Source organism: Dasypus novemcinctus, chromosome 12 (genome assembly GCF_030445035.2).
Source record: "Dasypus novemcinctus isolate mDasNov1 chromosome 12, mDasNov1.1.hap2, whole genome shotgun sequence".
Taxonomy (NCBI): domain Eukaryota; kingdom Metazoa; phylum Chordata; class Mammalia; order Cingulata; family Dasypodidae; genus Dasypus; species Dasypus novemcinctus.
In genome coordinates, this window is record NC_080684.1 from 98,443,509 (window position 1) to 98,470,872 (window position 27,364).

The 27,364-nt window shown below is 63.2% G+C and overlaps 1 protein-coding gene across 2 annotated transcripts; it reads right to left on the reverse strand.

Annotated features, from left to right (window-relative positions):
- Positions 1 to 1,385: 1,385 nt before the first annotated feature.
- Positions 1,386 to 23,124, reverse strand: KCNJ4 (potassium inwardly rectifying channel subfamily J member 4). Of its 2 annotated transcripts, none has more exons than XM_058308810.2 (2): positions 22,817 to 23,124; positions 1,386 to 3,532 (listed from the first exon to the last, which is right to left on the reverse strand). In XM_058308810.2, exon 2 carries the CDS (start codon positions 3,491 to 3,493, stop codon positions 2,156 to 2,158), a length of 1,338 nt encoding a protein of 445 aa, XP_058164793.1. In that variant the 5' UTR covers positions 3,494 to 3,532; positions 22,817 to 23,124; the 3' UTR covers positions 1,386 to 2,155. The 2 variants fall into 2 exon arrangements, with proteins under 2 accessions (XP_058164793.1, XP_071075165.1); XM_071219064.1 differs by lacking the exon at positions 22,817 to 23,124 and adding an exon at positions 4,396 to 5,011.
- Between the last annotated feature and the right edge of the window lie 4,240 nt (positions 23,125 to 27,364).

The following is a 27,364-nucleotide window of genomic DNA, read 5'->3' on the forward strand; positions in this document are numbered from 1 at the left end:
CTGGACGGAAGGGACCCTCTAGAAGTTCCTGGGGTGAGACCTAGGGGTGTGCTTGCCTGGCAGAAGGGCCCCCTGTGAGAGCATGGGCAGGTGGGCTGCTGAGCTTCTGTCTTGCCCTCAGTGGCCCCCACAGGTGCACTCTGGGTATTCAGAGGCATATGGCTGGGTGGGGGCAGGGGAGGAAAGGAGGCCCCTGCCTGGGGGAGGGTGGGAGTGAAGGGGAAGCAGGTCCCTTTGTCCAAACTACTTCGTTCTAAAAAAAAATTTTTTTTAATTTATTTCTTTCCCCTTCCCGCCCCCGCCCCCCTCCCCCCGCCCCCCAGTTGTCTGCTCTCTGTGTCCATTCGCTGTGTGTTCTTCTGTGTCCGCTTGTATTCTTGTCAGCGGCTTCGGGAATCTGTGTCTTTTTTTGTTGCGTCATCTTGCTGCGTCAGCTCTCCGCGTGTGCAGCCCTACTCCTGGGCAGGCTGCACTTTCTTTCACTCTGGGCGGCTCTCCCTATGGGGTGCACTCCTTGCACGTGGGGCTCCCTCATGTGGGGGACACCCCTGCGTGGCACCGCACTCCTGGCGCACATCAGCACTGCGCGTGGGCCAGCTCACCACGTGGGTCAGGAGGCCCTGGGTTTGAACCCTGGACCTCCCATGTGGTAGGCAGATGCCCTATCCGTTGAGCCAAATCTGCTTCCCCTAACTACCTCTTGGAGTTTGGTAAGGGTGAATTAAAGGACATGAAAAGTGTTATGCAAATGAAGGCATGATGAGTAATTTGGGGGGAGGGGCACTTGGATCCCCGGGCAGCCTCTTCTCTAGGGAAGCGGTCTGAGGCTAACTGTTAAAGCCAGTGGGAGGCACGGTGGTTTACCCAAATGCAGCCATGTTGCTGGTGCTGGTGATATGTGGCCATTCACAAAGCCAAGCACAGCACTTCACAGAAGGTGAGCTTCTCTGCTGGTTCCCTGTGTTTCCCAAAGTCGCTGACATCTTTGCATAGAAGATTCCTGTGCCCTCTCCTTCTGGGCATACAGTTGGCATGAAAATAGAGTTAAAGCTACAAGGGACACTCAAACTCACAGGGTCAGTGACAGATGGGCAAGCATGGCCACAACTTCCATCCCGGCAGTGTGACTTACAACTGAGCTGACGGTCACACAGCTAGCAAGTGGCAAAGCTCGGACTTGAATGAAGCCAGGTCTCTGGACGCCAACTCAGAGCCCTTTCCGTTGCCTCCCGGGAAGAAGAACAGCCGGTGAGAAGTTCCCTCCAAGGTCCGTCTCTCGGAAAGGGACCGCCCACTCTCTCCTACGCACCGACCTCCCTCTCCCTCTCGCTCTCGCTCTCACCCTCTCTCCTTCCTTCCCACCCCTCCACTTTCAACCACCTTACCCCGATTGGACCATATACTTTATTAAAAATATATAGGTACAAACGTCATTGTCCATCTGGGCTCAGGCTGGAGGCCCAGAGGGACTGAAGGGAGGGACAGGCCTCGTCCTGCCCCTCCAGGGTCCCACCTTAGCTCCCAAGCCCACCGCCACCCAGGGAGGGAGATGGCTGGCTTCGGGGGCCTCGGGGCCAGCTGGCTGGGCAGGGGCGGGGCTAGGCTTGACGGACAGGGAAGGGGTGCACGGGGAGTGGCCGCGTCCCCTGCTCCTGCAGGTAAAAATGGCAGCAGGTGGATCTGGTGGCTCCATCTCTCTCCGTTTATAGGTATTTACAAAAGAAAGACATGAGCAACAGGCCACGGTCATGCAAAAGACACGCCCCCCCCTCCCTCCCCCTGGACTAGCCCTCTGCCCACCCCCACCCCCAGCAGTCCGGTTGCCTGCCCCAAGGTTCCGAGAGCAGGGGGGGCATGTCCTGGAAGGGTCAGGGGGGAGAGGGTGGTGGCCCTGGGGTCCCAGCGCCCCCCGTGGGCAGGGGCTGGGGAACCGGGGCTGCCGGGGGGCCAAGGTCCCGGGCCAGACGGGGGGCCCAGGCGTCATCAGCAGGGAGGGGTCCCCCAGTCCTCGAAGCCCCCACCTCCCTCCGGGAGGTCCACGCAGCCAGGGCCGGCTCTGTCGCCCGCGGGGGAGGGGGCGAGCCCCGCGCCCACCCCGGGCAGCGGCTGTGCGGGCAGCGGCTGTGTGGGCAGCGGCGGGGGCGGGGCCCGGCGGTCAAATGGCCGACTCCCTGCGGTAGGAGATGTTGTCCAGCGGCAGCGTGGCCTGCATGCGCTCCAGGTCCAGGTGGCTGCCGAACTCCAGCATGCGGATGATGCCCGCCTCCTCCTTGGAGCCCGCCTCCAGGCCCAGGCCGGCGGCCACGGCGGCGGCGGCGGCCGCCGCCTCCTCCTCCAGCTCCTCCTCCTCCTGGCTCATGAGCGCCAGCTCGTTCTCGTAGCAGAAGGCACTGGGCGGGGGCGGCGGGGCGGGCAGCACCGTGATCTTGCTCTCCTGCAGCTCGCGGGCGGAGCAGCAGGGCGTGCCGGCCACCTCATAGGTCTTGTGGAAGCGGGAGTAGTCCACCTTGTAGTGGCTCTTCTCCTCGAAGACCACGGGCTCGAAGCGGTGGCCCCACAGGATCTCGCTGGCCAGGTAGGAGCTGCGGGCCTGGGTGGTCATGGCCGTGGCCTCCACCATGCCCTCGAGGATGACCACGATCTCGAAGTCCTCCGACTCCAGCTCCTCCTTGCCCATGCCGTAGAGCGGGCTGTCCTCGTCGATCTCGTGGACGATGATGATCGGGGACACCAGGAAGATGCGGTCCAGGCCGATGTCGTAGCCCACGTTGAGGTCCCGCTGGTCCAGCGGCAGGTACTCGCCCTCCTGGGTCATGTAGGGCTTGATGAGCTGCGCCCGCACGTGCGCCTCCACGATGTGGCTCTTGCGCAGGTTGCCCACGCGCCACATCAGGCAGAGCTTGCCGTCGCGCACGGAGATGACCGCGTGGTGGCTGAACAGCAGCGTCTGCGCCCGCTTCTTGGGCCGCGCCATCTTGGCCATGATGGTGCCGATCATGAAGGAGTCGATGACGCAGCCCACGATGGACTGCACCACCACGGCGATGACGGCCAGCGGGCACTCCTCCGTCACGCACCGGAACCCGTAGCCGATGGTGGTCTGCGTCTCCACCGAGAACAGGAAGGCGCCCAGAAAGCCGTTCACGTGCATGATGCAGGGCTTAGGGCCGCCCGGGGCCGCGCCTCCGCCCGCCGCCGCGCCTGCCGCCGCGGGCGCCGCCGGGCCGGCCTCCAGGTCACCGTGGAAGAAGGCGATGCACCAGAAGAGGAGGCCGAAGAAGAGCCAGGACACGAGGAAGGCCGCGGAGAAGATCATGAGCATGTAGCGCCAGCGCGTGTCCACGCAGGTGGTGAAGATGTCCGCCATGTAGCGCTGCGACTTGTTGCTCAGGTTGGCGAAGTAGACGTTGCATTGGCCGTTCTTCTTGACGAAGCGGTTGCGGCGCTTCCGCCGGGGCACGTGGGCCTGCCCGTTGCGGCTGTGCCCGTGCATGTCCTGAGGCCGGCGTGGTCAGCTGGGGAGACGCAGGGCCTGCGGAGGGGAAGCCAACACGTGAGACGCGCGCCACGAGGCGCTGCCGTGGGCGGCGGCCGCTCCGGGGGCCCCGGGGCAGCTGGGGGGCGGCGGGGTGCCTGCCCAGGGACGCTCCGGAGAGGACGCGCCTCCGTCCAGGCAGGCGGCCCGGGACAGCGCAGGGTGCGGCTCGGGACAGGGAGGGCGCCTCGGGGCCTGACCGCGGCCTCCGGGGCCACTGGGCCAGGGCGCTGAGCCGCCAGGACCCAGGGCTCAGTGCCCCCCCCCAGGCTGCCTCCTCCAGCCCTTCTTTACTGCCTTTTCTGGGAGCTCCTGACACCCCTCTGGGCTCCCCTCTCCTGCCATTCTGTCCAGCTTGCCCTCAGCCCAGGGAGCCCGGGGCATTCTGGGCCCCGCTTGGGTTCAGCCTCTGCCCTCTCGGCGCCCTCCGAGGCTGGACAGGCTCCTGCGCCACCCAAAGGTAGCTGGGAGCCACAGGTGGCTCTTGACCTTTCAACTAATTTAAACTAGCTTTTGCACCCGAGTTCCCCGGTCCCCAGCCATGCTTCAGGTCCTCAGTAGCCACAGGGGTCTGGTGGCCACCACCCAGGACGGCACAGATCCACGCCCTTGCCACCACCGCAGAGGTCTTCTGAGTGTCACCCCGCCTCGGCCTCAGGCTCTGAGCGCCTCTCTTGGACCTTCCCTCCCAGTGCAGCTTTGAGCCCACAGCCCCCACATTCCTGTCCTGTCCCCAACCTTGTTGGGAGCCATGGAGACGCCAATCGTGGGGGGTGAGGCCAGGGCTTTGGCTCCTGTGCATGAGGCATTGCTGAGCATGAGCTGGAGCAATGGGGGCTCAGAGAGGGGAAGTGACCTACCCGAGGACACACAGCTGGCAAGTAATGGATCCAGACCCAGGTGGGTCTAACTCTTCGGCCCTCATGGGTTCATGGTATGGAGAGAGAGGAAGTGGAGGAGGCAGACATAACCACTGCTCACTTGTGTCCCCTCAGGCAACTCATTTCACCTCTCCGAGCCTCCGTTTTCTCATCTGGAAAATGGGGATAGAAATCCCTACTCCCAGGACCTAAAAGGCCATAGCAGGACTCGGCGGTAGCCGGACGCCCTCCAGCCTGCCTTCCCTGCCGCGCAGGCCCAGGAGGCGGCCGGCGAGAGTCATGTCGCCTGTCAGCGTCCCCAGCTGTTCTGGCGGAGGCGGCCCCTCGCCCGGCGGCGGGCACGCCAGCTGGCTCCACGGAGGGCCGGCGCCTCCGGTGCTGCCGGGCCCAGAGGCTGGCAGGCCCGGCCCCAGCTCCAAGGAGCATTTTGGCCCAGAATTATATAAGGCTGGAAGTTTCTATTTTCTGTCCTATTCTTCCTCCTGATCTAATTGTGCATCTGTGGCAATGTTTATACACTTCCCTGGTTCAGGACAACTCGGTTGCCGCAGCAACCGGTGCGCGCCAACGCTGTAATTTAGAGATCAACAGCTTCGGAGCCTGCCTCTTCCCCGAGAAACTCCCTCTCCCCGCCCAGAGGGAGCGAGCCTGCCCCCAGCCCGCGCCGGCTCCTTCTCCCTTCCCCCCTTGGAAAGGAGCCCCCTGGGTCCTGGGTTCGAGTCCCAGATCCCTGTGTGGCTTGGGTGAGTTACTCGACCCTCTGAGCCTGGGTTTCCTCCCTGGAGGATGGGACCTGGGAGACATGCTATTCGGAAGCTCTAACAGGTGGGTGTGGCCCTAGGAGGTCACGACCTTGTTAGGGGACACCACAGGCGCCCCCTGCCTCCTCCCCAGGGCTGACAGCCCTGTGGGGGGCGGGGCCAGGGCACTTCCTGGGGCACCAGTAGGGTCTCAGGACTGTTCTCCTTCCCTGAACTTCTGCCCCTCTGCCCTTCCCCGCAGGCCTCCCTCAGCACCGCAGGCTCAGGGTCCAGGAACCCAAAGCCCCTCGGGGCGAGACCCCCACGCAGAAGGCCAGGGAAGGTGGGGGGGGGCATGGCTAGGCCCCTCCCTCCCACAGTGCAGCTCCAGGAAGAAAGCCTGGGGGCTCCTGGGCAGAGGAACACTTCTGCCTCACCTGCTTCCCTCCTGGACGGGTCGGGTTGGGGGCTGGGACACAGAGAGGGTGCCGGGCAGGGCCCCGCCCGATGCCCCACAGCCCTGGACCCCCTGCCCGCGGGTCTCAAGGAGCGAGGCAGAGGACACAGGGTGGAAGCCCCGGCCTTGGAGGGCCGAGGCCACCGAGGCCCCGAGGGGCTGGACACGAGCCCAGGCACGGGGTCCCCTCGTCTGGCGCTGCAGAAGAGGGCTCCCCATGGGGCTCCCACCTTCCAGGCAGAGTTCCCTCCTCAGGCCTCCCCGCACCAGCCCTGCCCACGGACTGAGCTGAACCTCAGTCAAACCACACGCCCCAGGAGGGGCCCATAGCTTTCACACGTCCTCAGCTGCAGCGTTGACCCCAACCCTAACTCTCCCCCTCACCCCAAAATGCATGCCCTGGCCCCAACCCTCAGCTGCAGCTTCAATACTCACCCCAAGCACTGCCCTTCCTCCACACCCGAGCCCCCGGGTCGCCTCCCAGCGGGGCACCGTTCATCACCCCGCACCTCCTCGCCAGGTCACAGCTACCGTTTCCTGGGCCGCTGCGGGGCGCCAGGCCCGGCACTGGCCGCTGTGCCTGGGCCCCCAACGCTCCTGACACATCCTGGTGCTCGGAAACAACCACCCCTCTTCGCCCCGGGCCATTGCAAAGCGGCGCGGCCCCCTCCGCCAGGCACACTGCACTCCCCAGACTTGCTGCGTCCACCACGCAGGAGGCCCGTGAAGGATGCCGGAGAAGAGCCCTAGCGGGTGAGAGCCCAGGACCTCGTCGCACATCAATGAACTTTCCCGAACGTCACCTTGGACTCGTTTGGCAGGAATGAGAACGTCACCTGCCAACGCGTGGGCTGACTGCACAGCGCCATCCCCCAAAAGTAAAAAGCACAACGCTTGGCCTTGAGGTTTCAGATGACGGCTTCTGGAGAGGGTCAGGCTTTCAGGGCGTCCTGGGCAAGGTGCACGGCCAGAGAGAAACGCGCAGAAGAGAAAGGGCGCAGATGGAGGGAGAGGGTTGGGGGCCTTCGCTTCAGTACCATCCTCCTCTGAATAGAGATCTTTCATTCAAAAAGCAAACAAACAGGGGAGCGGAGGTGGCGCCAGGGATCGAGCGCCTCTCTCCCACGTGGGAGGCCCCAGGTTCAGTTCCTGGTGCCTCCTAAAGAGAAAGACGAGCAGACACAGAGAGCACACAACAAATGAACAGAGAGCAGACAGCAACTGCAAACCAAGGCGGGGGGTAGTATAAATTAAATAAATCTTAAAGAAAAAAATCCTGGCTGTTTAGGTGCCTGAATTATGCTGCCTACAATTAAATTGTACTTTTCCAGAAGGCAGGGGACGGGTCTAATTCCCTTTGCCCCGAATGGCACCGTGTAAACATGCAAGGAAAGACCTCGATCTCAGGCCACGCGGCAGACGCTTGCTGCGGTGGAGGCCTGGGAAGGGGGGAGGCTGTCACCGCCCTGCTGTGTGACGTCGACGAGGCCATCCCCTTCCCAGTGTCCACTCCTCCTCCTGCCCAGCCTCCCTCCTGGTGGCGGCTTTGGGGTGGTCAGGCACAGGGTTCCCCGAGCATCCCAACACCAGCCGCTCGTGCCCGGCAAAGCGAGCAGGACAACGGAGCTCTGTCCTTTACTCTAAGTCGTGTTCTTGGACTCCTTTGGAGTTCAACATTCTTACTTTTGGAAACGATGGGGAGTGGAGATCCTGGCTGCTTTTTAAGATTTAATGATCTATCCTGGCAAAATCTAGAATTGAAGATACCTGTTGATTACTAAACATATTGTTTCATTCTTTTCATTTGACCGTGCTGTGAATGTCCAAACTTCTCGGAGCCCCTAGTCCAGACTTCATTGGACAGCTAAGGAAACTGAGGCCAAGAGCAGGGCGGAGGCGTGTCCCCAAGGTGGCATGGCGAGTCAGCGGCTGGCAGAGACCCAAGGCGGCCGGTCCCATCACTATCCTGCCCCTTCCTGAGGAGAGGAGTGGGGAGGGGGGCAGGCAGGATGGTCACCCGAGGCCGTTTTGACACTCAGTGCCCCCCCCCCGCCCCCGTCCCGCCCCAGCTCACGCTCCCTTTGCAGCAGCGCTGGCATGTCCCAGCTCCCCGGGCCACCCTCCCTCCTGCATTCCCTCTGTGCTTTTGGGGAGACACGGCAGGGACAAGAGGGGCCCTTCCCGCAGCCCCTGCCCAGCCGCAGACAGCCCCAGCAGCACCTGCTGCGCCCTGGGCTGGGGGGAGGCAGAAGCCCACACTTGGGGCCACTGGGCTCGGGCCAGGCTGCCAGGCCCTTCTCCTGCTCCCTTCTAGCCCCCCGAGCCTTTGTGCTGGCTGTGGTGGGGTGGGGCCACAGAGGCCAGGGAGGCAATGCGACTTGTCCAAGGTCAGCCAGCTCAACCCGTCACCCGCACCCTGGAGCTGCTTTCAGGGAACGAGTGCTTAGAGAGTGCCAGCTGCGTGCCAGGCACTGCCTCAGCCAGCTCCTCGAAGCAGGCCTGCAGCCCTGCAGCCCTCTGCTTGTCGAACACGTATTTATCAAGCGCCGACCGCAGCCGCAATCGGGGGTGCTGGGCTGGGGGTGGGGGAGGCCCAGCTCGGGGTCCCAGGGCTGGCTGGCTGTAGGGCCCTGGCTCACCCTGGCTTCTGGCCTCCGGCTCAGCCCTGTCACCCTCACGCTCCCCCCCTCTCCCAGATGCAGTCCCCCGTGCTTTGCGGAGGCCTTCCCTGGCCGCCAGCCACCTGCCCCTCACTTTAGCCGATGTGAGGGATAAATGGGGTTTTGCAGGTAAAAGGCAAAAAATGAAAATAGAAGATGATGATGTGAATCAGAACCCTGAACTGGGAGTCAGAAAACCTGGCCTCAGGTCCTGGCTCCACCACTAAGGTGCTCTGGCCAGGTCGTGCTTCAGCGAGATGGGCATCTGTGATTGCTCAAGGGCCAGAGAACTGGGAAGACGTAATGAACTTGAAAGATGTGATGAAATAAGGCCCCCGGCGCGGAGCCTGGCATAAGGCGGGTGGGGGCAGTTGGGGGGTGTCCTGGGCCTGGTCAGCTCCTCCGTCCCTGACCCCAGGAGCCCGCGCCCGGAGAGGGAGGCTGCGGTGCCCGGCCTCCTTGATCTGCTGGCAGAGGGCACTGGACCACGGGGCTAACAACAGTCCTTACTTGCCAGACTGTGCTGAGGAATAAAGGGGCTGAAGCGTGCCATGTGCCCAGCACGGAGCTCATGTCCACTCCGTGGTCCCTGCCCCTCCCACGGCCAACGGGAGCAGCCTCGATCCCCTCCCCTCGATCCCCGACTCGTGATCTTCGATTGTCCCCTTGACCCTTGAGCCCCTCCCCTGAAGTTCAGAGGCGGCACCCAGAGCCTGTCCGCCCACACCGCCCCATTCAGCGGGTCCTCCAGCACGGGAACTGGAGGGAGTGGGCAAGAGCTGCGGTCTCAGAATCAGACCTGGGCCAGCCCTGCCTGGCTCTGTGACTTGGGGCAGATTCACTGACCTCTCTGAGCCTCGGTTTCTCCATTGTAAAAGGAACGCTCACAGGGTGGTTGTGAGGGTCATAAAGTGCGGGACACACGGTGGGTGCTTAACAAACGCTGTTCCCCACCAGTACGTTTTTCTGGACCCTGGAATCCCCGTGCACGCCGTGGTCCCTCCAGCCAACCCTGGGATACTGCAACATCCCCAGGGAGCTGTTCTGAGTGCTTTACACAGATCAGTTCCTGGAATCCTCACAATGACCTCAGAGGAGGGCCTATTATCATCCCCATTTTAGAAGAACACGGAGGCCCAGAGAGGTTCAGTAACTTGCCCGAGGTCACAGAGCCCCAGAGCAGTACAGCCAGGACTGGGCCTCAGGCAGCAGATGCCAGCACGCCTTCACCGGGCATGCCGCTCTCCTGCCTCGAGGATGCAGTGTGATGTGAGTTGTTGCCTCGCTCGCCTTGCTCAGCCTTCAAGGGGAGCCGCACACTGTCACGCTGCGCGTTTGCTTCCACTTCACAAGCACTTATCAGGCTCTACAGCGTGCCAGGTTCTGTGAAGTCAGTCCCATTAGGAGAAACTGGGTCACAGGGCAAGGAGGACCCCGGTTTCAGGTCCAGACAGGGCGCTCTGGGCTCCAGAGGGGCCGCGCGGCGTGGAGTGACCTAGCGCGGTCCTCCAGCTCGGCGGCCCAGCCCCTCCCGCCCCCCTCTCGGCCAGCGCGTGCTGCGCGGCTGAATGGGCCTCCAAAGCGTGTGCCCTCATCGACCAGACAGGCCTTGCAGGCAGGGCGGACCTCGGGGGCTGGTGGCCCCCCGTTCCAACCTGTCCCTGCAGGGCGGGTGTAGCCTTGGCTGCTCCACCGACGCCCCGTCCTTCCCTCCCTGGATGGAGAGCTCACTACCACCCACAGTAGCCCTGCTATCAGGCAGACAGTCCCCTCCGGGGGGGCCACCCCAAATCCTGTCCCCTTCTTCCCTACGGGCATGTGGGGCGAGAGGAGGTGCCCAAAGGCTTCTCTTGGCCAGGACAAGCTGGGCTCTCTGCAGGGTGGCGCAGGTTCACCCCCCACTGCCTTGCCGTGATGGCCGTCACCTGCCCTCCCTTGCCGCTTTTCCTCCAACATCACCCGTGCACACTTCCGGTGGGCCAGACACAACTTTAGCCTCCCCCGGTTTCTGGGCCAGCAGGGGAGATGCTATACAGATAAGGAGCACTTGCACAGGCCGCCGCTGTAAATTGCAATGTGTGCTTGGAAACAGCAGTCCCGGGTGACGTGAGAGAAGCAAGGGGCTCTAGTTTGACGGGAGTCCCAGAAGGCCTCTTGGAGAAAGTGACACTTAAGCCAAGGCCTGAGGAATAAGCGGGAGTCCGTCAGGAGAAGTGTGTGTTGGTGTGGAAGGCGGCTTGTGGAACATTCCAGAAAGAGCTCAGCGTGTCGCAAATCTGCAGCGAGGCCAGGAAGCCGGAGTGAAGCGAGCCAGGGGGAGCGCTGCCTGGGCTGAGGCGGTGGAGGCCAGAGGGAAGGCTGTGGATTTCGTCCTCGGGGCCGGGGGAAGCAGGTGGGCAGGCCGTGGGGTTTTGCTTCGTTGGGTCTTTTAAATTTTCACGTGAAAACTTTCAGATTTCCAGACAGGCACGGGAAGACTTTCACGCCTTCTGTGTCCACCGCCAGCTTAAGAAATACAGCATCCCCGGGCGGTCCCGGTGCATGTCCGTCCTCGACGGGACCCGGAGCCCGGCGTGTGTCACTGTGACAAGACGCACGGGGCTGATCTCCGGGGCTGCCGTGCGGGGCCCCGAGGAAGCAGGTGGCCGGCGACGCGGCCGCTGCCACCGCCCAGACGAGCGGGGAGGCAGGTTGTGGCTGCGGCATCGGAGCAGCGGAGCTAGAGAGAAGGAAACCGAGGAGGGGTGCGTTCTGGACAAGGACCCCCGAGGCGTCAGCGGGGCAACGGATAGGGCACAGGAAGAGGGTCGTGGGGAGCACGGTGTCCCGAGACGGGCGACCGAGGGAGGATCAGGAGAGGAGAGGAGAGTTTCTTCGTAGGGGGGCCTGGAAGGGTCCAGAGGGAGCTGGCCATGGACGTGCGTGTCCTGAGCTCCCCAGAGGGCCCGGGCTGGTTAGAAACGTGTCCCCTGGACACCTGGAGGACACTCAAGCCAGGAGAGTGGAGTCTGCCTGGAGCAAGGCCAAGCCAGAGCACCCCCTCCACCTGGAGGCGCACGGGGCAAAGCAGGCGGAGGCAGAGTGGCCTCTGGAAGTCAGCAGAAGGGGGGTCTGAGGCAGAGCTGCCCAGGTGGCCTCTGCTCCTCCCAGAATCCCGCCTGTCCCAGCCCCACAGGGGGGACCTCCTCAGGAGCAGAGGAGAAGAGAAGGTCCAGATGCCCTGGGCTTGTCTGCTGGGCCGAGTGGGGCCCGCCCAAATTAGAGGTATGGGGCAGGGAGGATCGGGGGACGGGAATCAGAGCCGAGTTCGAGCCTTGGGGGTCGTTCAGCAGAGGCCACGGGGTGGCTTCCCGGGGTCGCGGGCGCCCTGCGTGCTCCCAGGACGCAGCCTGAGCCAGGCACGCCCGCGGGGAACGAGGCGGTCTCCTCGGCTGCAGCCTGGCTTGGAAGCAGCCCAAGTGCCCATCCGCTAATGGTGCCCCACGCAGCCGTCAAGAGTGGGGAGGGAGCACTGCAAGGAACCATGTGGGTCTCCAAGATGTATTTTTAAGCGAAAAAAGGCAACAGCAATGAGCAGTGAGTAGAGTAGCTACCATTTGTGTAAGAGAGGAGAGAAAAAAAGAAATTTCTAGATACGCATATTCGCGTGTCTCTGCTCCTCTATGGATGGAGACCCAGGAAACTGGTGACATTAGCTGCCTCCGGGGAGGGAAAGCAGGTGGCTGGGGATGGGGTGGGAGGGAGAATTCTCACTGTATTCCCATTTGTGCCTTTTTAATTTTAGAACTGTATGAATGTATTACCTTGGAAAAATATACACAGAAAGCTTCAAACGTCGTGTGTACATATTTTTCTGCGGATGGAGGCCATAGCAGGCATAAGGTCCTCAAAAGGATCCGTGACCCCAGAAAGCCTGAGAATTCCTCATTTACGGGCTGTGTGGCCTTGGGACAATGACTTAACCTCTCTGAGCCACATCCATAAAATGGGGACCAACACCCACTTCATAGGCATGTTGTGAAGATGACCAGGGGCAGGGCAGGGAAGGGGTTTGGAAGTTCGCAAATGTGGGGGGCAGCTCGCCGTCTGGTTCCTCAGCCCCTTCCAGGGCCCCTCAGCCCCTTCCAGGGCCCCTCTGAGTCCACCCTCCTCTGCGCAGTTCCCACGGAGGTTCCGCCTGCCTCCCTGCCCCCTGCCCTTCCAGGCGGAAGGAGCCCTCTCCAGCGCCTCCCTCCTGCAGCGGACCATCTGACCTCCCTGTTGTCTCACGTGCTCCCACTACCCGTCGTGACCTCGTTCAGTCCCGTGGCGGCTGAAAAACCCCGGATCTCCCTCCCAAGCGGCCACGGGCCGATCCGGGTCCCGCTCATCACAGCCGTCCTCTTGGGTGTCCAGGAGGCTCTGCACCCAGCTTGCCAAGACAGGGCGCTCCGCCCCCCTCCTCGCCCCTCCTGCCTCCTCGCCTCCCCCTGACGTGCTGCCCAGACCCCCAGGCTCGGGCCTAAGCCCCGGGGCAGCAGCCTTCAAGCCGCCCGGGTCCCAGTGTACCCAGAGTATAACGTGAGAAGGAGGGGCCACGCTTGGCGCCGACTCCCGTCACACACCGCTCACACCTCTGATCCTCACGGCCTGCAAGGCAGGAGCTGGTGCTGGCTTCCCCGCGGGGCGCGAGGGGGCTGGGCCAAAGCCATGCGGCCGGGGAGGGGGCGCGAACCTGGCGCAGGCCCCACCCCCCAGCCCACCCCCAGGGCCAAACACGTCTCACCTTCTCCACTGCTCCAAGCCGCCTCGTCCCCGGGCGACTGCAGGGCCTCCTCCCCGCCCCCCTCCTGTCCCCCTGCCTCCAGCCCCCACAGACGGCTCACGTCACTCCTCGGTTGGGCCCTCAGGATGAACTGCCAGCCCCTGGCGAGGCCCTGCTCTCTCTGACCTCGCCCCTCCACTCCCCACCCTTCATCGGACACACTGGCCTTTCTTCCTATTCCTCAAACACACCTAGTTTACCCCTACCCCAGGGCCTTTGCACCGGCTACTCCTGCTGGTGGAAATTCTCTTCTCCAAGACTCTGCTGCCCACACCTCCCTGCCTTTCAGGTCTTGAGTCAACACCGCATCTTGCGAGAAGCCCTTCCAAAGAAGTCCAGCCACAGGGGCTCCCTGGCACTCCCCGCCCACCCCCTGTGGGTCTCCCTCACAGCGCTTATCCCATCTGAACTGGCCTCGCCAGCACCCTCCAGTCCAGGGCCCTTGACCCCCTGCTTCAGCCCCGAACCCCAGGCTCCTAGAAAATACCTGACGGACAAAGAAACAAGGTCATTGCAGCCAGTCCCACCTCTAGTGAAGACCTGAGAAGCTCCCAGGGGAGGCGGCCTCTCCTAGGCGCCACGGGCAGAGCGGGTTGGCGCGGGATGCCTGCGCCCGGGCCCCTGCCGCACCCTCCCTGCAGACCCTGGCTTCGCCCTAAGGGTCTGCCTGGGGGGTGGGGGAGGGCGTCTGGGCTGCACACCCCAGGCTCAGTCCTGAGCCGGGTTAGAGGAGGGCGGGCGGGGTGGGTGCGGGGCCGAGGGACAGGGGCAGGGCAGATGGAGGCCTCAGAAGGGCCCCAGAGAGGCCACTCAGCCCCGCCCGCCCCCCGCTGCCCCCATCCCCAGCCACCAGGGCCTGTCGCCCCCGGGGACGCCCGGCACAGGCAGGCGGGGCCTGGCGCTCTGCTCCTCATTTCTGACCATCTCCCCAGGGGGCTCCTCAGGCCAGACTCAGACCCTACCAGCGCCCTCATTCACTCCTTCACTCCTTCACCCCTCCGCCCGGGCCCCCCGGCGCATCTCCCGCACGGCCCCGTGCCTTGCCCTGGAAGCTGCTCTGTAAAGAATCGTTGAAGGATGAGCGTTTATGGAGCACCTACTGCATGCTAGGGGAAGAGAAGTAAGACACGCCTCTGCTTCCACGAGCCCTGTGTGAGGACAGAAGTCCAAGCCTGAGGGCTTTAGAGCAGGTCCCCAGAAGGCGGGGGACAGCAGGGGGGAGCGGAGCCCGAGCAGGGCTGGGCAGAGAGCACGGGGCTCGCCCAGGGTGGGCGAGGAGCAGGTGGCCTGGAGGAGCTCAGGGGCTCTGGACCTGGCTTGGGCCAGGGAGGGCACGGAGAAGGAGGCTGCTTCTGAGGCAGCACCGCGGCATCTTGGCCTGCCTGGCGCTGCGAGTCAGGATCTGAGCATCCTGGTAGAAGCGAGTCTGCATCCAAACCTCCATCGCGGCACCGCCAGGAATGCGTCCAGGTCGGTCGCTTTCAACTTTTGACCAAGACCCAGAATGAAAAGAAATTATTGTACATTGCTACTCGCTATACCAGATAGACAGATATTTAAAGCTGAAACAAGAGTTTCAGAAAACAATGCTTACCCTCCCTTTATGCAAAGTAATCTGAAATGACCTATTTCATTCCGTTTTTAAAACGATGTAGTGTAACTCACTAAATCAATTTCATGACCCACTAGTGGGTCAGGACCCGCCGTTCAAAAAACACGGATCCGGGGGCTGCTTAGAAGCTGTAAGCAGGTCGAGGGGGATCTAGGACTTGTCTGGAAGCTGCGACTAACCGTGTTTAGATCATGGGCTTCTGGGGGCACAACTTTTGGGGGGAATTGTTGGAAGTCATGTGCTGGAAGGTACTTGGAACAGTCTGTCAGTTGCAGACTGACAGTCCCTAAACAACAGGGACTCTTTGGGTTCTGAGCCCAATCCCTTCCTCCTGGTCCTGTGTTCGAAGCCCCCTGCTACTCCTCTAACAGTGCCAAACAGCAGGTGCTTGCACACCTCCTATGACAGGGAACTCATCACCTACTCAGGCAGCCCACTTGACTGTGGGGAGTGAAAGGCCTCCCTCCCATGGCTAGCTGTCCATTCTCTGTCCCCTGGCCCCTTCCCCTCAGGGACCCAGGCCAGCTCCGATGTGGAGAGCCTGTGGCCCTCTCGCTGTTCCACTCCAGTTGCCCTCTCCTCCCTGCTCCCCTGCTCCTGCCCGGTGCCTGGGGGGCGGCCCTGAAGCCTAGCCAGAGAGAGGCTCTTTCCAAGGTCAGGTGGCCTCAGCATCTGCAGCTGCATGGCCTCGTGCCTGGCACTCAGCCAGCCCTGCCCACACCCAGGCAGGTCTGGGGGGCTGATGTGGGGAGGCAGGTCTCAGAGGGCGCACAGCAGGGAGGTGGGGTGCCGACACCTGAGGTACCAGGGAAGGGTTTCCACAGGTGCAGGCCGCTGCGTGCGCAGGGCAGGCGCCTGGAAACCTCACCCAGGAGTTGCCACCGAGCACTTCCTGTCACCCGCAGACTGGATCATTCGGGGATCTTCCCAGCAGCCTTCAGACACAGGCGCCCAAGTCCACCCTAATGGGTCAGCAATGGAGGCTCAGGGAGTTGAAAGGCGCTGGAAGGAAACCAGACCTTGTGTCTCCTCTCCAAGGGCCTCAGCTGGGACGACTGAGGCCAGAGGAGCCCCCAGCCTTGGGCAGGGCGCAGGTCTCTCAGGCCCCGGGGTGCAGAGCAAAGCCAAGGTGGGGGGCAGGGGGCAGGAGGCAGAGCTCTGCTCTTGGCAGGACTTGCCCGAGGCAGAGTGGGCCGTCCCGGGAGGGGCTGAGCGACCCTCCCGAGTGTGGAGAGGCCGAGGCCCGCTTGTCAGAGTGACTGCACGGGTGGGTGGCCCGAAGGATGCCCAAAGCCCCTCCTGTGCCCACTGCGTCACCCACAGCCGGGGCCCCTCCAGCCCTGAGCCTGCCCTCTTCCCCCATCTGGCCCCATGGGGTCCCCAAATCGCAGACCCCAGCCCATCTGGGCCCCACCGCTCAGCTGAGCAGCACCTGAATCGCGGGGCAGGGGGGGCAACACTTCGCAGGCCTGCAGCGGGAGGCAGGGGGCTCCAGCAAGGGGCGGGGGGTAGGAGTGGGGAAGAGATCGTGGAGGTGCCCCAGAGGCCAGGCGGCGAAGCCTGGTGCCAACTCTGCCGCCAGCTCGAGGCCCTCAATGTCCTCAGCATGAAAATGGGGGGGTCAGACTGCCCAACACGCACAGCTCCCTCCTCCCTGGCCTGGCTAAGCTCCCCTCCCATCCCCGCATCCCCTTGGAGCTGGGGTGGGCGCGGGGATCTGAGAGGGAGACAAGGAAGAAGCCGGCACAGGTCGCCCCTGTTTCGCAGAGGAGCCAAGAGAGGGTCCGAGAGGGACAGTGGCCTAGTCAGGGTCACGCGGGGTGAACGGCTGAGCTGGGATTTGAACCCAGGCCTGGCTGACTCGGCTGCACCAGCCAACAAGGGGCTGCTCCCTCGTCCCCTCTCTCCAATCTGGAGCTTCTCCCAGGGCTGGGGATTAGAGCTCCAGCTCCTCCCCTCCTCCTCCCCATCTCACAGATACAGGGGCGGCGGGAGGCAGAGGAGTCAGAGCAGCTCTGGGCTCCGTTCCAACCCCAGCTCTGCCGCTATTGCTGTGTGACCTTGGGCAAATCGCTGTGGTCTCTGGGCTCCGTTTCTCCATCTCCCAGCAGAGGTGGCGGAGAGAAGGCAGAAGTGGAGCAGGCCGGGCACGAGATAGGACTCAGGAAAGCAGAGGGGAGTTGTTTTTTCATTGTCCCCTGCCCCCCTTCTCCCCAGCTCCCCTCTATCCTTCTGGAGCCCCCTCCTGGGCCCATCTGACCTAGACCAAAGGCCCCAGGTGGCAGCACTGCCTCCTCCCTACCAGCTCCTGTTGGGTCTGGAGCCCTGAGGACCACCTGCCAGCAGCCCTCAAGGACCCTCTCATTGACCTTGACCTCATCACCCCCTGCCCGGGGAGGCCACACGTTCCGGATGATGGCACTAGGGCTGGCCAATGACTGGCCAGGTCCTCACGGGGTGGGGGGGGTAACTGGAGCCCCAGGCTGGGAGAGAGGCACCCTCGCTCCTGCAGGAGACCAAGGGGAGGGCCCAGGACGGCGGCGGTGGCGGCCGAGGTAGAAGAAAGGCCCCGTGGCTTCTCCTGAATGTGGCCCTCGGGCGAGGCCTTGCTCGACGCTGGACCCGTGCTCGCATCTGGAAAGTGCAGCGATGGCCCTGACAGGGTAACGGGGAGTTTTCAGTGAAACCCTGAGTGCAAGGCCCAGCTCGGGGCTTGACACGTGGGGCTCGCCCCCCTCTGGCTGCCGGGCACCCTGAAAACCTCCCTCTCCATCACCCCAGCCTTGATGGTCCACCACCAATCCATGTGCCTCCCACGTGTGTGTGTGTGTGTGTGTGTGTGTGTGTGTGCTGGGAGAAGGCAAGGCACAGGGATGGAGGGGGCAGGGTCCAAACCCCCCACCCCAGCGTTCCCCTACCTCATTGCCTCCAAAGAACAGTGGTCTTAGAATCAGGCAAAAAAACACCCGTTCAAATCCAGACCCCGGCACTTTCCACCTGTTTCGAGCCAGCCACTGCCCGCTGCTGAACCTCAGTTTCCCCTTCTCTAAAATGGCGGGAACCAGCACGTCCTCCAGGCTGGCCACAGGGACCGGGTGGCGGGCCGCAGGAGCAGCATTGGCCAGGGCCTTTGGGAGTGGGGGGCTGAGTCAGCCCCCTCGCTGCCCCCCACCCACCCTGTGAGCGCCGAGTGCGCGCCTGCAGGAGCGCGCGCGCGTGTGTGACTCAAGGTCTATTCATAGCTGAGCTCCACCAGCTGCAGCGTCACAAGCAGAGGGGCCTCAGCCCATATTATTATTTCAATTACCATCTGAATTAAAAGTTTGAGCAGCGATCAGCCCACGTAGCGAGGGGAAGAGGGAGCAGGAGAAAAATAAAGATGAAAAGGAGAAGAAGGGCTGTGCCCGGAGATCCCCCCCACACCCCAAGGAGGGCTGAGTCGCTGTGGAGGCTTAAAGGTTACGCCAACCCCCAGGATTCCCGCCCGCCCCTTGCCCAGGGCCCTGGGTCCTCGTGGGCTTGGGAGGAGCACTTGGAGATGGCAGCCCAATAGCAGCTACTTCGTGCAAAGAGATCATTCAGTCCAGACTCTTTAGCACACAGATGGGCGTACCAAGCTCAGAGAAGGTGAGCGACTGACTTAAGATCACACAGAGCCCCTCCCAAGGCTGCCTTCCGTCTCTGAGATTCCAGCGCTCTCTCTCGCCAGGCAGGCCTGACTTCAGGCTGTGTGACACTGACATCTGTGGGTGGCCTGTGGCAGAGCTGAAGCCTGCTGGGCCCCCGATGGCTCCTCGCCCCTTCCCCGTCCCCTTACCGCCGCTCAAGGTGAGAGCCAGGACTCACGCAGCGCTCTGCCAACCACCCAGACAGTCTGCACCCCCAGTCCAAGACCTCCTCGCCCACAGGTGCAGGGGACAGAGTGCTGGGCCAGGAGCCTCTCGGGGCAGCTCTGGGTGGGACATCCCTTGCCGCTGAGCCTCAGTCTTCCCATCTATAAAATGAACCCACCCCGCCTGTGCCTGTTTGCCCATGTGTCTTCAGAATGGAGCCCCAGGGGATCCCTGAGGGGGCGTCATGCTGTGGGGGCGACCAGACCATCTTCTGCCAAGCCCCAGCCCGGGGAGGAACATGTTTCCGCTCTTCTCCCGGGGAAGTCCCAGGAACAACCCGAGAATCAAACTGGCCTGGAACCAAATCTGGGCTCCTCCACTTCTCTGCTGGGCAACCTTGGACAAATCACTTAGACTCTCTGAGCAGTGGCTCCCCCATCTGTCACCTAGGAACACCAGTATGGACCACTCAGGGTGGCTGGGAAGGTTACGGGGGGGGGGGGGGGGGGGGAGGTGGCAATTTCGAAGGCTCCCGGCCCAGCGCCTGGTGGGACAACGTGAGTTTAACAATTAGGAAGAGGTTACGTGTTGGAGGCTGCTTCAGTTCTTCCTTGGAGGATATCAAAGAATCCTGGGATTTGGGAGGTGGGGCTGTCATTCAACCTCACCCACAGGCAGGAGTCACGGGGTTAGGATCCCTGGCAGGTGGGCATCGGGTTCTGCTTGATTAGACCTGAGAATGAGGAGCTCACTATTGCACAAAGCATCTGCAGCTGCTCCCCACCTTGCCTCTCCTCCAACTCGGGGAATTTTCTCGACGGCACCATAACCTCCTGACTTCTCTTCCCCTATATCTAGCCTGTGTGGGCCTGGGACTGCCTGAAATGGCTTTAAAAGGACTCTGAAAGGGAGCTCCTCAGAGCAAAGGAGGGATGGCCGGGAGCCAGGGAGAAGCCCGAGTTGCCCCCAGAGCTCCTGAGTCCTAGTCTGGGCTTGCAACACTTGCCCACAGCGGGGGAGGCATGCGGTACATATATGCTTGTCTGTCTGTCCGTCAGCCTCCAGGCAGGGTTGGGAGTCAGGACCCCTGGGTTCAGTCACCTCCACCCCCAAACCTTCACTGTGACCCTTGGGGAGGCCTTTGCTGCTGAGGGCCTCAGTTTCCATTTTTGTAAAATCGAGCATCAGCCCAGTGATGTGAGCCCCAAATCTCCTGTCTGAATCGAGACACCCCACACTCCCCGCCCAATGTCTGGATCTGCCGCCCCCTCCCTCCAGGTGGGCATGCTGGGAGCCACGGGCTCCTGAAAGGCTGAGGCTTCAGGGCCAGAGACCCTGACCCTGCTCCTGCCCCCGCAACCCCGCCTTGACAATGCCCTCGAGGGTTCTATCACCCCCATTTCACAGGTGAGGAATTGGAGGCCCAGGGAGAGGAAACCCCTTGCTCAAGGCCACAGAGCGAGTCCAAGTTCAGGCTCCCTCCCCCATGCCCAGGAGAGCAGCGAGACTCAAGGACACCATTTTTCAGGAGAGTCACCAAGATCTTGAGTGGCCAACAGTTCTCTGCACAGATGTGGATTCTGCACAGAGAGGAGAGGAAACCTGCCCAAGGTCACAGAGTAAGGCAATGACAGATCCCGGTGTGAACCCAGGTTCCCTGCCTCCCAGGTCCCACCTAGCCTGGGTGACAGCCCCAGCCCGGGGATCTCCCCAGGATCGGAGCTCTGGATCCTGCCTCCAGGCCCTGCTTGGCCGCCCCCAGAGACCCCCGCCACCTGCGATCGAGGCGGCGGGAAGAGGGAGCAGGAAGGCAGGAAAGAAAGTTGAGGGCTGGCCGCTTGTCCAGCGGCCCTCGGTCCCTCCCTCTGCTTCTCCCCTCGTGCCCGGGGAGCGGCGGTGATGTAATGCACTCGGCTTTGGTCCTGGTGCCAATCTCAGAAGAGAGACGACAGATTGCGTGAGCCAAATTTGGCATCCTAGGGGGAGAGGCATGAAAAGTGGAGATGTGGAGGAGAGGAGCGAGGAGCCTGGGGAGGTGCAGGAGGAGCCCCCCTGCCCAGCAGACCCCGGACGCTCCTCCTCTCCCTCCGCTCCAGCCCCCCGCTTCCTCCCCAGCCATCTGCCCCTCCGGCCTCCCCTCATCCCGCGGTGCCTGGCCTGGCCGCTCCCGGGACCCTCCAGCCCCAGGCTGCCAGTCCTCCTGCTCCCCCCCCCAGCCCCTCGACACGCGGCTCCAGCTCCGTTTCCCACCGCCGCGCGGTTGCCATGTTGCTGGTTGTCATGTCGCTTACATGTCCTCGTGACTCAGTGGTCCCCGCAGAGGGGCCCCTCCTCCTCACATCCCCCTCAGCACTCGCCCCCGCCTCCCCCAGATCCACATTAAGAACCAGCCCGCCCCGTGAGCCTACACTGTTCCTCCTCCCCTCCCCTCTTACCCGCCCCCCCACCAAGTTAGGAAATCTTTCTGCAGCTTCTTCAAGAGCTGCTTCCTTCCCTGTTCCGCAAATGTCTGTTAAGAACCTACTATGCTCCACGCTCACACGAGCTGCTTTCAGAGAAGTGACACAGTCTGGAAATGGCGCAACAACCCGGTGAAGTTGGTATCATCCCCACTCTCCAGCTGAAGAAACTGAGGCTCAGAGAGGTCCAGCCAGCTGCCCAAGGTCACCCGGCTGAATCCCAAGGCCAGTTCTGTCTGGCCCCAGTCACCCCAAAGGCTTTTTCTGGGAGAGGGGCTTCCTTCTCAAGGGTTACCCAAGGGGCCATGAGGAACGGCTGCCGAGCCCTAGATCCGCCACCCCCCACCCAGGTCCCAGACAGTCCACTCGGTCTGTCCTCTATTCCAGGCCAGAAGGCCCCGTCAGCTGTCCAACGCCCCAAAGGAAAAGATTCCTTGCTGCCCTCTGCCCATCCCTTCAGCTGGAGAACAGCCTCGATGGCTTTGAATCCTGGGGTCCTCCGTGGAGGTCAGTGAGGCAGGCGGGGACTGGCTTCCCCATTCCACAGATGTGGGGACTGAGGATCAGGGAGAGAGCGTGACTTGTCCAGGGTGGGCTCTCAGCTAGCTCCGCTTGTTTCTGGGAGCCGGGATGGAGGGTATATGAGGCCCCCTGTCCAGCCATGGGAAGCCCCAGAAAAAGCCCTTCCTCCCAATGGAGAATCAAGTCGAATATTCTGGGCTCCGATTTTGATAGGGGTCAGCTCCATGGCTGACAGCTTTTGCCACTGCCATATTGCACCGCAGTCTTTACCCCACCATCCTCTTCCACCGTCTGCTCCCTGAACCCTCATCTCAGACCAAACCAGGGCCACAGCGTAGCCCTTGGTCCTAAAGTTCTGCCAACAGCCCCCAAAAGGCCCAGAGCCCTGGAGAGCACGGGACTGGACTTGGGGAAGAAGCAGAATAGATGTTGCACACACACACACACACACACACACAGAGGGCTCCAGCCCTTCTCTTGCCTGCCTGGTTCTTGGGACCCTCCCAAGGCCCCCAAATTCCTGCTCCCCTAACCTGCTGCTTGGCGTGCAGCTCTCAAGGCCCTCACTTGAATCACAGCGAGGACGCCCACCCCTCTAGCTCGGCTGCCACACTCCCGCCTTCCCTCTCTCTGCGTCTTCTTCCCATCTTGGGTACCCAGGCAGAAGGGTGGGTGGGGGAACAGATAGGTTGAGGCTGCTGGGGGGGGGGTACTGGGCAGGTTGCAGAGGACCTTCTCCCTGCTCAGGGCTCACTTGGCACTCTCTTTCCTCCGGATTCTCCCCATACTTAGAAAAAGCAGTCTCTGCCTCTCTCCCCAGCCTCAGTTTCCACAAATGTGTAACGTGAAATGCTTCATTTACTGGGTGCCAGCCCCGCCGCCCTAGGGTCCCCTGGCCCAGAGTAGGTGCAGCAAACGTGGAAGTGGGATTTTACGCTGTCAGGTCGCAGGGCCTTTTTCCAACAGGCTGCAGGTGGGGAGGTGGAAAGGGGAGACCCCCTCCCTGAAGCTCCTGACCCTGGCTTGGTAACTGGGCGTGGGTGGAGGCAGGGAAAGGTCGTGGCCGGGGCAGGAGGTCAAGGCGCCCTTCCACCTCCCTCTCCCGGCTTCCCGGCAAGCCAGACCGCGATGCTCCCGACCGACAGACAGACGGCTGGAGCTGCGGCTCCGCGGGTGTCGGGAGGCCCGTCTCGGGGTCTGGGGAAGGTGCGGAGAGGGCGGAGCCGGCGCGGCCCGGCCCCGGGACACACAGACAAGCACGCGGCGGGACAGACGCACGGACGGAGCCCGCGGTGGGCGCGCGGCCGCCTTACCGCTGGGCGGAGGGTCCGACGAAGAGTCCGGGCAGCGGCGAGCGGGCGCTACATCCCACGGCGCAGTCCGGCTGGCGGGCGTCCCGGGCGGGGAGAGGGGCGTCCCGGCGCCCCCTCCCCGCGACCTCGGCCGGCCGGCCCCCGCCCCCCGCCCGCGGTCTGCCGGTTCGCGCTGGCTCTCGGGGTCTCGGCGCCGCCGGGCGCTCCCGCGCCGCTCCCCGCGGGCCGCACAACTTTCAGCGCTGCCCCGCACCGCGCCCTGGGCGCCGCCTGGGCGTCAGCATCGCCGGGCCCCGGGCCGGGGCTCAGAGCGCCGGGGCCCCGGGGCCCGTCCCGCGCGGCCGCCCGCGCTCGCACCCCCCGCCCCCGCCGCCGGCGCCCTTCCCGCCGCCGCCCCCCGCTGTTCCCTCGCTGTCACTCCGCCTCGCTCGCGCGCGCGCGGGGTCCCCCGCCCTGCGCCCCGCTGCCTGCCCCGCTGCGCTCGCCGCCGGCCGCGCGACACCCCCGGCCGCCGGGCCCGGGGTCGCCCCCCGGCCCCTGCCCGCGCCCGCCGCCGCCTCTCCCGCCTGCGCCCCGCGGCGCCCGCGCGCTGCCTCCGTCCCTCTCCAGCCTCTCCGGCCCCCCGCGGTCTCTCGCTCTCTCCCCGCGGGGTCTCTGCCTCCGTCCCCGTCGCCTCCCCAGGCTCTCCCCTGCCTCCCTCTGCCTCTGCCCCGTCTCCCCTGCGCGTCGCGGGCTCCCCGCCCGGCCTCAGCCCTTCTCTGTCTCTCTCCCTCCCACTCGGAGCTGCCCCCTCTGTCTGAGACCCCTGCCCCCGCCTCTGCCGCGTCCCCGGCTCGCCCGGGAGCCCGAGCTCCCGCCGCCCGCGGCGCGCCGAGAACTCCCAACTCGCGGCACGCCGCCCCGCTTTCCGCGACTTTCGCCCCTCCTCACACGTGACCCGCGCCCCACTGCGGAGGCCGCACCCCCCCACACCCCCAGCCCGGCAGCCCCATGCGGCCCGCAGGGCTCGGCCCTGCCCCTTCCCCTCAGCCTCGCCGGGCCTCGGACCCCCTTCCGCGGGACCCGCGGCTCGGGCCAGGAGCCGGGGTAGGGGGCTGCGAGGCCCCGTTCCTGTCCCGGATCCGGCTCGGGTTTTCTTCCTCGTCCCTGGAGCGCTCCTCCCAGAGCCCGTTCCTGAGATCCGTTCCCGGGTTTTCTAGACACCCAGGGGCAGGTAGGGAGGGTGGCTCGGAGCGGGGAACGCGAGGTGGGAAAGGGTCGTTCCCGGGTCCCGCCACGCCCCGGCCCTCCTCTCGGCTGTCCCCGTCTATCCTCCCGTCCCCTCGGAGTCTGGGCAGTTAAGGACCTGCCTGGCCGCTCTCGGGATCACCGTCGTGGACCTGCTGGAGTGGCCCTCGGAGTCACCTCGTCAGCACCACCCATTTTACAGACAGGGAGACTGTACCAGAGGGGGACAGACGCTGGCCAAAGGCCACCAGGGTGTGTTAGAGCCAGACCAAAGCCCAAGCGCTTGTCCTCTGTCGTCCCCACTGCCCGAGCTGTCTTAGTAAGGGAGGATCCCTGCCCTTCTCCTTCCAGCCTGAGTGCCTGACTCTGCGCCATCGGGGAGAAGACCCCTGTGTGTCCCGTCCCCCCCCCCAGCCCTTGGTGAGCCAGCTGCCCCCATGGCCTCCTGCCACCTCCCCTTTGCCCACCGAGGAGGCAGGAGGGTAAGTGCTCCTCCTCCAGGGTGGTGGGATGAGAGTGCAACTGCAGTTAGATGGCCAGGAGAACTTCCCCGGAAGCCTGGCCATCTCTGACTAAGGAGTCCCAGCCCCAGTTCAGAGCGGGGGAGACTGAGGTACCCCAAAGCTGGCTTGAGGAATGATTGACTCTGAAGTCCCCTCTGGCTTCTCCTGCAAGCTGATCCCTGAGGATGTGTCCAGCACACAGGCCACAACCGCCGTGGTCCTCACCAGAAAGGATCCAGCCCCCCCGCCTCAGGATGGCATGTAGTCGGGCCCCACCTCAGCCCACACCCCACACCCCCGCATACACCCCAACTCCCCCCAGTGTGAGAACACACCAGGAGCTTCCACATCGCTCTGCCTTTGGCTGTGCCGTCCCTCCTGCCAGACGTGGTTTCCCCTTCTTCACCCTCGGGGTCCAGCTATTCTCCGAGCCCAAACTCCATGCCGCCTCCCCCGGGAAGGCCTCCTGACGCCCCAGCAGAAGTCATTCATTCACCCAGCCCTGCGGGCCCACCCCCTGCCTGTCCCGGGGCTGGGCACAAGGATGGCTCTTGTTCAGCGGGCTTGGGAGTTAGACCACGCTGGGACCAAAAGCACTTACGGGCTGGGTGATCTCGAGCGAGTTATTTCCTCGCTCTGTAAAGTGGGGTACCGTTAGGCTCCCCTTCACAAGGGCAGATGGCATGAGGTGCTGCTAGGAGAGGCACAGCGCGTCGCCAGAGCTCACTGCGTGTTCTGGTGGCCGTCCCTTCTCTGTCTTCTTCAACTGTGCCAATCTCCGTCCGCACGTGCTCCTCGCCCCGCTGCGCCCTCCCAGGCAGGCGCCGGGGCTGATGCTCTGCTGCGTGGTGCGTGAATGGATTGGGGAGCTCAAGCACCCTGAACGCCCGAGTGCCCGTCCCCCATCACAGCGGGTGGAAGGGGAAGGCAAGGACACCAGCGAGGCAGGTGACCTGTGGTCAGAGGCCTGGCCTGACTGCTGCCCGGGGAGTCTGGGGTACGGGGGAAGGAGGGAGAGGTGGCGAGAGGGGTGCCTGCCAGTCCAGGGCCTCTGCTCTTGTGGGATCAGTCTCTGATGCCAGGTCACTGGGCACCAGTGTGAGGAAGGGGTGGGAGGCCAGGGGGGAGTGGGGAGTGAGGGTCCTGGTGGCTGTGACGTTACAGGGAATGGTGGCCTTGCTGGCATGGGGCTGCGGCCTGGGGGAAGCTGGAATGAGGCCCCCTTTGCTCATCAGTGGTGGGGAGGGCCCTGGGATGGAGGCCAAGGTTAGACCAGGAGGGATGGGGAGAGGCCGCAAGGGCAGGTCCAAGCAGGGAGAGGCTGGGGGGTTGGCCTCCTCCACCATTCAACCACCTGTGAGCCTGGGGCAGCTTGCCTTTCTTCTCTGGGCCTCAGTTTCCTTTATATGTAAAGTGGGAGGATAACAGCCACTTCAAGGGGCTGTTCAGAGGATGATTACTGGCGAAGGAAGAATTCGCCATTGCTGCCCCTGATCCAGTAGGTACGCAGAGGTCTGCGGTGGAGGAGCTTGGGGGAAAGGCTTGGGTCTCAGAGCCTGTGTGACTCTGGGCAAGTCGCTTGCCCTTTCTGGACCTCAGAGGCCTCATGGGACAGTCTGGACTGGGTCCGCAAAGGTCAAGTAGCCTTTTTCCTAAAGGAATATACAATTAAGCCAGAGAAGTCGAGAGTGGGAAAGACCTAGGGAACAGTGAGTGAGGGATGGGAAGCAGCACTGTCCAATCCAGAGCAACCCCTGGAGCGGGCCGACAAGAACAAGTACATGGGAGGCTGGAACATCAGCCAGCACTATCCTTAGCCCTTCCCAGCCTTTATCTCATTTAATCCTTACAAGAGCTCTGTGATATAGATACCTGCTTCTGATGGGGAAACTGAGGCACAAGTTGTATTGTTATGAGTGACATGGCCTAAGTGGCCAAGAGTAACTCCCTGGAAGGGTGAGACTTAAGTTTGCAGAGTTTGATGGCAAAACCTTTGTCCATCAGTACAGGACTTTGCCAAAGCTTACCGCCATTCTCCCATTTGATCCCACAAACAGCTCCATGAGGTAGAGACTGTAATTATCCCTATTTCACAGGTGAGGAAACTGAGGCCTGGAGAGAGGAAATGACTTGACCAGGATCACTCAGGGAGTAAGCAAGTGTCTGAGCCAGGATTTGAACTGGGTTCTGCTCTAGATTCTGAGAAAGGCCATTCCAGGCCAGCAGAGTGACCTGCCCCTCTGGGGAGCCTACTCGGGCCTCCTGGGTCCCCTGGGGGCCCTGAGAGTCCGTGCAGAGGGCTGGGAGGAGCGGAGGGCATGGGGATTGGGGCCAGCCAGGCAGGGTAGTGGGGAGGGGAGGGAAGGAGCCACTTCACAGTGCCAGTCACAGAGCCCAGAGGTTTTTTGGCTAGAGAGTTCCATGAAGTTCAGTCAACCACTCTGCAGATGGGGCCAACTGAGGCTGCCCAGCTGTTTCGATGAGAAATCAGACCGGGGCACAGCTGGCCTGCCTCAGAACTCGGAAGTCCCTGGCAGTCCAGAGGTAGGGAGTGGGGTTGGGGGTTCAGAGGGCCCGGACCTATCGCACTAGCATGTGCCCTGGGGACAGAAAACTGTAGGGGTCTCACCCGCCCTCTGCCCCCACCTTTGTCCACCCCCCAGCATTCAGTAGTCACTAGGGTGGAATATTTTAGCACCTATAGAAAAGCCGCCACAGACGGTCGTGGCAGCTGTTGCTAAGGAGACGCTCCTAAAATAGCCCCCCTCCGCCAACCTTTCCCGCTGCTGCTCCTGCTGTGGGGAGGGGAAGAGGCCAG

Coding starts and splice junctions, on each gene's coding strand:
- KCNJ4 (XM_058308810.2), bottom strand. CDS start 3,493: ATGCACGGGCACAGCCGCAACGGGCAGGCCCACGTGCCCCGGCGGAAG.